We start from the raw sequence: 11,375 nt of genomic DNA, 5'->3' as shown, positions 1-11,375 counted from the left end.
CAATAACCTTGTCCAAACCACTGTAACCACTATTCTCTTATTTGGGCTACTATCAGAGCTTCCTAACAACTTTCCACATGCATTCTATACCCCTTCTGATTCACCCTCCACACAGCAGCAAAAATAACTTGTAAAAATGCACATACTGCCATGTCATACCTCCAAGTAAGACTTGCAATGGTTTTTCCATCACTCTCAGGCTCAATTTCAAAGGCCCTCCAACATTTGGCTTTTGCTTACCTCTCTAGCCTTAGGATACTTCTCTCTGTTCCTTCGTGACCCAGCCAATGACCTTCTGTCAATAAGCTGGAACTTTGCTGTGCTCTGTGTTCCTGCTGCCTGCCTTCCTGATGCAGTCTTTAGCTACTCTCTCCCATCCCTCCCAACTTCCCAACATGCATTTGCATACAGACACACACACACACACACACACACACACACATACACACCATCACATAGCTAACATGGATTCATTCTTCTAGCTTAGTTTAAAATTCACTTCCTCAGGGAAATGCTCCCTATGTTTACTGATTAGATTTGGTCACCTCATTAGTAGTTCACAAAGTACCTTATACTTCTCCCTCCTATTCTATATCACAATTGTGATTTTTTTTTTATTAAATTTATTGGGGTGACAATTGTTAGTAAATTTACATGGATTTCAGGTGTACAATTCCGTATTACATCGTCTATAAATCCCATTGTGTGTTCACCACCCAGAGTCAGTTCTTCTTCCATCACCATATATTTGATACAATTGTGATTTTTGCTCATTAAAACATGTGTCGTGAGTTTTGCTCATTAAAACATGTCTCTTCCCCATTGAAATATAAGCTCTATAAAAAAAAAAAATGCAGCCTATCTCTGCTTTGCTCTTCTGTTTCCCAGCATGAAAGGAAGCACAGTAGGCACTCAGTAAATATTTACTGAATTAAGGAATGGCTAAATCAATATCATTGCTCATCCTCTTGCTTTTTTCCTCATTGCATCCTACTGGGCACTGCTCTTTTTCAATCCTCATTTTACATTTGTAAAACAATATTACCAGGTCTTAGCTGGCAAACAACTTCAGGGCCTTCATTTGGCATTCTCACAAAGATTCCTATCTTTTGAGACTATGAAGAAAGTAATGCTTTCATAGTTAAAAAAAAATGCTTAAAAGCATGTCTTAAATTCTTTGATCTATGCAGATTTGATTTTCAGTGTTGTGTACATACGAGTATTGCGAAGTAAAGAATCCGGACACGGGGTTTCACGAAGGAATCATTTTTCACTTATGACTTTTCATATGTTAAAAAAAATCTTACAAAGGTGTAAATTAATCACATTTAGTTTTGTGTATAGCAAATCACCTTTACTGAAGAGAAAGATATTACATAATTTGGAAATATTTGGAGACTCTAGTATGATCAAACTTTGTGACCAGTATTGGAAGGAGTTCCTGCTTCTGCTCCAAAGGAAATGCATTATTAAAAAAGTTTTTAGCCCGCCCCCGCTCCGCCTCGACCCCGACCGCGCGGTGGCGGAGGAGCTGCGCCACGACCCTCTGCACCACGACCCTCTGCACTCCGGCGGACATGGCGCTGCCGATCGGCGCGGAGCCAGCGGCCTGCAGCCTGCGCGCCGCCTCGGCGCCCTGCGCCCTGCGTGCCATGGCCCTGGGGCCTGAGGGTGGCGCCGGCCGGACGCTGCGCACCGGCCCCGACTTGCTCTCGGTGCGTCAATTCGCGGAGACACATGAATGGATAACAACAGAAAATGGTATTGGAACGGTGGGAATCAGCAATTTTGCACAGGAAGCTTTGGGAGATGTTGTTTACTGTCGTTTGCCTGAAGTTGGGACAAAATCGAACAAACAAGATGACTTTGGTGCTTTGGAAAGTGTGAAAGCTGCTAGTGAACTCTATTCTCCTCTATCAGGAGAAGTACCTGAAATTAATGAAGCTCTTGCAGAAAACCCAGGACTTGTCAACAAATCTTGTTATGAAGATGGTTGGCTGATCAAGATGGCGCTGAGTTATCCCTCAGAAGAAGCCTACGAGAAGTACATAAAGTCTATTGAGGAGTGAGAATCGAACTCCCTGAATAAAGCAATGTGAAACAATTTAATCCAGCATAGTTGTCTTAAATTAGTGGTGGATAGAAGATTTAAAATAGCCACCTTTAGTAAGACCAATGGAAAAGAAACTACAATGTTTCTGGAAGAAAATACCCTTTAACTTTCCAATGATTGCAGATAAACACAATATACATCTTCATAACACCCTATGATATTTTTAGGCTAGACTACAGTTCAATGTTCAGAATTCCTGAAACTATTTGAGGTAAAATGCAGTTATAAAATTTATGTAATTCAACAATAACGTACTTTAAGCCCTATATAGTATTATAAATTGCTTACACCCATCTCTGGATTTGGGTCAGAATACTTAATGATCTTTACATTTGAGATAACTGGCAGTGGACAAAAGCTTTTGTTGGTACAGTGTCAGATGATGAACAATTCTGTCTTAATTTTGCAATATACTGTGTATGCTGCTGCTATTTTTATACAGTGAAGCAACAGCCTTGCAGGAGAACAAAGTTTTATAATAAAGCATTCAATTTTTTTATGGAAAAAAAATTTTATGGCATGTTGCAGGTAGTTCTCTCATATCTAACAATTCCATGATAACAAAATTTAATAACAAAATTTTACACATTTAACAATTGCTCAATTTATTGAGCAATTGCACTGAGCACTCTAGATATAAAGAGAAGTGAGTTAGTCCTTGCCCTCAATGGAGCTCCTAATGCATTTAAGGAAAGAAAATAAAAATAATCATTAATATTTATTGAGCTCTAAATCAGATGTTTTCTCACTTAATCCTGACACAAGTAGGGCTGTGATTATGTTCATATTATGGGGCAGCCGGATGGCTCAATTGGTTAGAGCACTAGCTCTCAACAACAAGGTTGTCGGTTCAATTCCCACATGGGATTGTGGGCTGTGCCTCCGGCAACTAAAGATTGAAAACAGCGACTGGACTTGGAGCTAAGCTGCATCCTTCACAACTAGATTGAAGGACAACTCCCTAGCAAAACACACTGTCCCCCAATATTCCCCAATTAAACCAAAAAACAAAAAAAACAGGAGACTAATATTCAGTGAAGTTAAAGTCTGTATAGCACACAGTAAGTGAGTAGCAAAACAGAAAGTTGAATACAGGATCCCCTACAGAAATGTGAACTCTAGAACTCACATCTTTAACCACTTCTCTATACGTCCTCAAGTTCAGAACAACATTATATATTCAAGAAGCAAAACTGAGATTTTTTAGACAGCTAGTGTACTACTTAAGGGTCTCTTTCTTTTTTGAGAGCCTATACTCATATTTCCACATTTATTTTTTTCCCTTAAATGAATCACATAAATTAATGCAAAATGAAGCTATATTAGAGTTTGAGAGGATGAATATTTGAGGTTCATTGTTTTGTTGTTGGCAAGGAACTTAAAATGGTCTCCATCAATGTGTCAAGGAAAGCAATTCAAGTTCATGAAGACTTCAAACCAACCTGAACCAGCAATTGTTATATATTTTCAACAGGGTCTTAAAAGTTAAATTAGGTCTGTTAAAAATAATGAGCTGGAATATATTTGAATGATTTGATGGGCAGGTTTCAGAGATAATTTCTGAATGACATGGCACTCAAGGTAGCCTTGAGACCTGGGAAAGTTGCTAATGAAATCCAGTAAGGTACTGGCATAGTCTCTATGGGTAGAGTGTGTGTGGAAAGAGTTTTTGCTGTCAGCCCGGGAATAATGGCATAGAGCCTTAGTCAAGATGTCTGGATAGTACAATTCCATGTATACCTTGATATTTTCTTGAATATAGACTAAGAGTGTATCTTGTATGCTGATTCTAGGATCTAGGATCATGAAGAAACATCAGTAGTGGCTTCATGATGAAGTTCTACAATTTAGAAAGGACAGACAAAAAACAAAATCCTAGAGAATTAATTCTTAGTGGATCTAGATGTCAGTTTTCTCAGAATACCTGTCTAAGGTCCTTCATCCATAATGCTAGTTTCAATTCTTAACCAATGTGGCAGTGAGAAAATTCTACTCTAAGACTCTCAACCTTACAATTAAACTTCATGAAAATGTGCCTTCTCTGTTGTGATGAGGCAGTGAAAACCAGAATATAAATTAAGTTAGATGTTTTAAAAGGAAAAAAAACTAGCCTTTCTAAATAAGTCTTTCTAAATAAGTCAAGAAGATTACAGGATTTATGTGGTTATTATAAAGGAAGCAAAGGAATTGGGGAAATGGAGCTAATTGGGGAATAAGGAAAGATATAGGGTGGGAGGAATGAATGCACATACATTAAGGTCTTTTTTCCCCCTTACCATTCTGACATTCCATAAGCCCATAATTTTTACTTATGAGTTGATGGAAAACAGTGTTTTTACATAATACAGTATTCAGTGAATACTATTGCTGTCCTAAACATGGTGTGTAGTAAGAAGGAAAACTTCAGCCAAGAGTAGAATTGGTCAGGGAAGATAACAGTGACTATGAATTTTTAAAAGAAAAGTTAATAATAAGCCATTATACACTCAATAAAATGATAACACTTTCTTTCTAGCTGAATTTCTACAGTCAGATTGTTAATGAATAGCTTGTCACCCAGGTACCTTGGAGTTTATGGACACGCTAAAGCACTCTTTTAAACACTAATCTAAGAGATAATACTCAGTCACCATACAATAGATCTTTGAAATGTCTTTATTTATGGAACATAATTTAATTATAAAAGATGCATATATGTTCCTTAGTGCCTATCCGTAACACATACTAAAACTTAAAGATGGGAGATGTCCAAATCTAATGATAAAATATTAAGAAAGAATTAGCATTTCCTAGTATAATTAAAACAATGTGGTATTGGCACAAAACTGGATAATCAGACCAAGGGAACAGAACAGATAACTCAGGAGTAAACTCTGTTTACATTAGAAAGTACATTGTAGGAAAAAAACACACACAAGTAATGGTGAAGAAAGGGATTTTTCAATAAATTGTATTTGAGTAATTGGCTATTTATATGAAAATAGAGCCATTTAGATTTTTTTAACCTTATGCCACCTACTAAGTTACTTCTGGATATTTGCTTTAAAGTAAACAGAAAAGAAAACAGACAAATTAGAAGAGAGAATTATGTATGATGTATCAAACTGCCAAAGAAAGGAGGACTTTCTAAATTTAGAATAGAAAAAAATCACTAAGGAAAGTTTTGACAGATTTGACAACATAAAGACAAAATTTCTGTTGGTAAAAATAATTAAAAGGCAAATCAGACTAGGGAAGTGTTTAAAGCAGACATGAAAGACAAAAAGTTAGTATCTTTACTGACGAATGAGCACACTAATGTAAAGAATTTATATTTTACTCTACTAGGTCTCAATTTCTACATATGTAAAATGGAGATAAAGCAGTCTCTTACAGGGTTTTAATAAGAATTAAATAAAATAACATATGAAAATAATCCAGTACATAGTTAGCAACTAATGAGTTTACTTTTATCATACTAAGGTAAAAATATGAAAAAAAATACTACCTTTAAAATGCTGAGATAGTGGGCCGGTCCGGTGGCTCAGGCGGTTAGAGCTCCATGCTCCCAACTCCAAAGGCTGCTGGTTCGATTCCCACATGGGCCAGTGGGATCTCAACCACAAGGTTGCCAGTTTGATTCCTCGAATCCCACAAGGGATGGTGGGCAGCGCCTTCTGCAACTAAAATTGAACATGGCACCTTGAGTTGAGCTGCTGCTGAGCTCCTGGATGGCTCAGTTGGTTGGAGCGCGTCCTCTCAACCACAAGGTTGCCAGTTCGACTCCCACAAGAGAGGGTGGGCTGCGCCACCTGCAACTAGCAATGGCAACTGGACCTGGAGCTGAGCTGTGCCCTCCACAATTAAGATTGAAAGGACAACAATTTGACTTGGAAAAAAAGTCCTGGAAGTAGAAGTACATGCTGTTCCCTAATAAAGCCCTGTTTCCCTTCCCCAATTAAAAAAAAAAAATCTTAAAAGAAAAAAAGCTAAGATAGCAATATCTAAATACATGGCCCCTCCTTGTTAGGTAGGACCGGTGACAGGAGAAAAGGCTAAAAGGGTAACAGAAGCCAGAACTCTGAAGCCCTGATTTGCAAAGGAGTTTGGACCAGACTATTTAGGTAGTTGCGAATCACTGAAAGATTTTAGTCAGGAAAGTATCATGGTCAGAATTATTTTTCTAGAAACTTTAGAAAGCTCACTCTAGTGGCAATATGAAATTTGAATGGGAGGGGATTGAGATCAGAGGCAAGGAACAGGTGGATTACTTTAGAGTAACTCTCCATTTTTGCCTTCTTCATTCCTAGGCCTCTTGTTAACTCTCAGTGAAGTAAACACACAGCTCAACCATATTCATTCATTAATATAGATTAAGCCTCTATTCTGGTCAGAGGCTTTTGGGGATTATAGAAGTGGACAAGATAGATAGAGCTCCTTCCCTGCTACAGTGTAGCAGGAGAGAAAAGAAACAAATAAGTAGTAAAAATAAAAGGCAAAACACAAAATAATGATTATAAATACCTAAACTGTCTGACTTTTAGCACAGTTTAGTTCGCTTTATTTTAGATGGCAACCCTCTTCTTACTCAACGAACATTCACCTTGAAGAATAGCTTTATTTGATCTCATGCTTTGTAATGCAAGGTCATGCATGAACTTTGAAACGTTATAAACTAGGAAATGTTGTAAGCTCCAGTGCGTAAATATCAATCAGGTTTTTTCCTTTCATCATATTATAATTTAATTTTTGTTTTGAGGTAGAGAGCTAACTTGAAAAAGTAAAAAACTCATGAAAATTTTTAGAATAGTTTGGTCAAAATAAGGAGCAAGCAAGTAGAGGATATTGAATATTGTAATGAACCCGAATGACAGTAACAGTCCTTTAAATAAATACATGAATATATATACATATATATATGTATATATATATATATATACATATATATATATATATATATGTATATATATATATATATATATATGATTAAATTGACCCAGAAAAATTCAGGGAGCAATCATTCCTATCATTGTCATTTTGACATATTTTAAGCTTGCATAAGCAAAATCCAGCTGTGGACATAAATTGGTACTAAATGTGTTTTAATTCTCTTGACTTTACGAATCTTTCAGGGAGAATTTTCTTGAAATTGTTTTTAAGAGAAACAAGTTTCATTTAGTCTATCTGCAAGAAGAATTAAAGCACTATTCTTTTGACATTTTTGACATCATGGCTTAAAATCCTATTTAGAAGTTTGTGTGGATGAAAAAAGGCGAAAGGGATTAAGAAGTACAAATTGCCAGTTATAATGATAGGCACAGCGATGTAAAGTACAGCATAGGGAATATAGTCAATAATATTGTAATAACTGTGTATGGTGTCAGATGGGTACTAGACTTACCAAGGTGATCACTTCATAAGGTATGTAAATGTCTAGTCACTATGATGTACACCTAAACCAATATGTCAACTATAATTGAAAAATACATTTTTTTAAGTTTGTTAGTAATCCATTTCTCACTGATGTTTAGCCTTTACCAAAATATTCCCAAGATGATTATTTTTTATGAATTGTCGAAGATAACTTACAAAAAATTACTTTGTAGAATTGGTATTCACACATTTTTAGGTATGATAATAAATTGTTGATGTTAAAAAGATTTGTGTATAACTCCACCAAACTCACCATTAATCTTTCTGTTTTTGAGCTGATATTTTGCTATTTATAATATTTTACATATTTTACAACATATTTTAATATCTGATAAAGCAAGTTTTCATTTGTTACTCTTCTTTTACCAAATCATCTTGGTCATATTTGCATGTTTATATTTAACAGATGAAATTGGGAATCATTTTGCCAAATTCTGAAAATGTAAACCTACATACTTCATCATGGAAAATGTAGTCTTTCTGATAACTTACTAATATAAATAACAATAAGAATTATAACTGTTGCTTATTGAGTACTTACCAAGTGTTTGTCAATATTATTAGTGCTACATAAATAAATTCAGATGATGTAAAACTAAGAGAATCAACTGAAAACCTATTAAAAGCAATAAGTGCATTTAGAATGTAATTGTGCAAAAATGAATAACTTTCCTATGTAAAAATTAAAACGAATTAGAAATATAATAAAAGAAAAAAAAACCTAGCATAATATCAATCTAGAACTCTATGACAAAAACTACAAAACTCCACCAAGTGAAATAAAAGAATACGTGAGGAAATAAAAAGACATACCATGGTCTTAGAACATTGCAAAAATTGGAAAGATGCTAATTTTTTTAACTTAATCTATAAATGCAATGCAATTCTAATCAGAATTTCTCTAGGCTTTTTGGGGAGAGCATATGTCAAAATGATTCTAATGTTTATATGGAAGAATACATGTTCTAAAATTACCAAAGAACATTCCAAAAGAGAATAATTAGGAGATTTTAATACTAGATATTTAATTATCTAGTATTAAATCTCCCAATTAATATCTCTTAATTATTAATAACATTAATAATTATTGTGATTAATAACATTAATAATTAGGAGATAGTAATAGTTAGGATATATTAATACTAGATATTTAAAATAATTATAAGGCTCTGGTACTTAGATTTTGGTACCAGTAGTTCACAAATGTTAAATCAATGGATCACAGTAGAAAATCCATCATTAGATTCAAATATATGCAAATATTTAGTACCTAACAAAGGTAGCATTTCATATCAGTGGGAAAGGATGCATTATTTAATACCAATATTGGATAACTATTACCATTTAAAAAAGTTAGGCTTCTTAATCAATTGACTCTTACATCAAGGTAAGTTCACATACTACTGAACATAGGTTTACATTTTTAAAATTTAAGCATGCAGAAAGCTTTTCTAAGCATGAAAACCCAGAAACCATAAAAATAAAAATACATAATTCGACTGCATAAAAATACAAAAGTTTTGCAAGTGAGAAAGCATTATAAACAAATACAAAATGTATTTGACAGGTGGTGAAAGTATATATCGTCTGTAAGTATCATGAGTGCATCTGGGTAAAATTAGGTACATTTATCTCTATTGTATGTCTGGAGAGATAGCAGGAAAGAAGTTGTGAAATATTTATGTTAGTTGTCTCTGTAAATTTATTATCATGAACACAAGTCTTTATTACAAACACAAAATTATTAAAAATTATCACATGAGAAATTTAATATTTCAAATCTGTACAATGGAAAAGATGGATAATTTAATAAGTAGAATTAGACAAGTGGCTAATCATTTGGAAAAAAATAAATTTATATCCTAATTTCACACCTTCATGTATTCCATATAGATGAACACTTTTTTATTCAAAAAATATTTATTGACTACTAAGAATGACATGCCAGAGGCTAAACATAATGAATGTGATATCTGTCCTCCTAGAGCTATAGTGTATATAAATTTTGGCAGAAATATATTTTTAATGAGAACAACAGATTAACTATTTTTGATGTAAAAAATACACCATAAAATATCTGTATGATGTTGGGGGTGGCAAAGGCATTTCTAAAATGACCAAAGAAAAAACCAGTATAAAAAAGACTGAAAAAATTTAGATTATATAAAACATTTTAAATGTCACTGTATATAATAACTCTATAGGCACCACAAACAAGGCAACAACAAACTAGAAAAACTATTTGCTATATATACAATAGACCAATATGATAAAGTCACTATAAAAAAGACTAATATTCTTTGGGAAAACATGGGCAAAAGACATGAATGGGTAAAATCCAAAGACAAAATATAAGTGACCAATAAGTACATGAAATAACTGTACAATTTCACTACTGATAAAAAATATAAGATATTGATCTTTGCTTATATGGAAAAACAATAAAGAGAATGATAGTTCCAAACGAGCAAGAGTGTAGAAAAATGTTTTTATGTACTATTAATAAAAATATAAATTGGTAAAAAACATCTCTAGAGAAAAATTTTAAAAATTTGCATCCGTTACAATTTTTCATATATTTTGACTCAACACGTTTTCTGAATCAAAGGTGTATACAAGAATTTCTCTTAAAGTAGTAACCATGGATACACGTAGGCAGATGTTACAATGCTAATGCTGTCTATAATAACATAATTGGAAACATGCTAAAAGTTCAACAATGTGGGGTTGATCAAGTAAATTATGACATAACTACACTATGATATGTTATTTTGTACTATGATGTTGTAGAAGAGTATTTATTGTCATTAAGGTGCATAGAAAAACGTTGATCATTTGTGATATTAACACAGAAGATGAGGGAAGTAAGTAGACAATGAAATTAATGTGATGGAGAATGCTGACAATAATTCCCTTTTGTGTAAAATAATTCAATCTGGTACAATATGAGGCTAAGATTCTAGTCCAAAGAGAAGAATAAGAGGGAGGAAAGAAATGAAAGAAATGCTGCCCTTCCTAAGCTGACTGTGTTGATAGCTCTACGGTGAAAATCATTCCTCAGTTTTTATAAAGCGTTATGAAAGCCTGAGCTGTGCTGCTCTCAACTCTCTAGAACAGGGGTGTCCAAACTTTTTTCAACATTTTTTACCAAGGGCCATATGCGGTAAAATACACAAACAGGGCCACTCACTCGAGGTGAAGCATGTATTGACTCACCTGGTTTATTTAAGTAAACTAAATATATTTTTGGAATTTGCTGCGGGCCAATTAAAAATGGATTGCGGACAGCAGTTGGCCCGCGGGCCGCAGTTTGGACATCCCTACTCTAGAGACTCTATATTCCTTGAGTGATGCAACTGGCCGCTGTATACAATCCTTCTTGATTTCCAAGCACTATGTATGCAAAGCAGGAGGTATTGTGTTTAAAATTCACTTTGAGTTACTTTCTCAAAAAGGCAGGAAAACATGTTAGGAAAAAGAATGGATCTAATAAATCCATTTTGCATCTAATAGGTCAAGATTTTAATCTTGGCTCTGTCGCTTATTGTGTGACTTTCTGCAAGTTATTTAACCTAAATCTCTGTTTCCTTGTTTGTAAGTGCAAGAATATAACAGTCTCTATTTCACAGAATGGCTCTGATGATTAACTGATGATAGAATCTATGCAATGTCTGCAGTCTGTAATTTTTAACACCCCTCTCCAAGATAAAAAAAGAAAAGAGAAAGAAAAGAAGCCCTCTGAATGAAGAGCCTGTATTGCCCTCCTCAAAGAAATTGTAAGACCAAATCCACCTTGTTTTCATCAGTTTTTGCCTAAAGAGTAAGCCTTATTATTTTTAAATTTTTTTTT

At 34.2% G+C, this 11,375-nt stretch overlaps 1 protein-coding gene across 1 annotated transcript; it reads left to right on the top strand.

The window, feature by feature from the left end:
- Positions 1-1,577: 1,577 nt before the first annotated feature.
- On the top strand, positions 1,578-2,069 carry LOC308510428 (glycine cleavage system H protein, mitochondrial-like; the record flags this gene model as incomplete). Its single annotated transcript, XM_081079716.1, has 1 exon — positions 1,578-2,069. The coding sequence occupies one exon, from the start codon at positions 1,578-1,580 to the stop codon at positions 2,067-2,069; it is 492 nt and encodes a 163-aa protein (XP_080935842.1).
- Between the last annotated feature and the right edge of the window lie 9,306 nt (positions 2,070-11,375).

This window comes from Rhinolophus hipposideros, assembly GCF_964194185.1.
Source record: "Rhinolophus hipposideros genome assembly, chromosome: 18".
NCBI lineage: Eukaryota > Metazoa > Chordata > Mammalia > Chiroptera > Rhinolophidae > Rhinolophus > Rhinolophus hipposideros.
The sequence above is the reverse complement of the archived record's forward strand: the minus strand, read 5'-3'. Positions and strand labels throughout refer to the sequence as shown.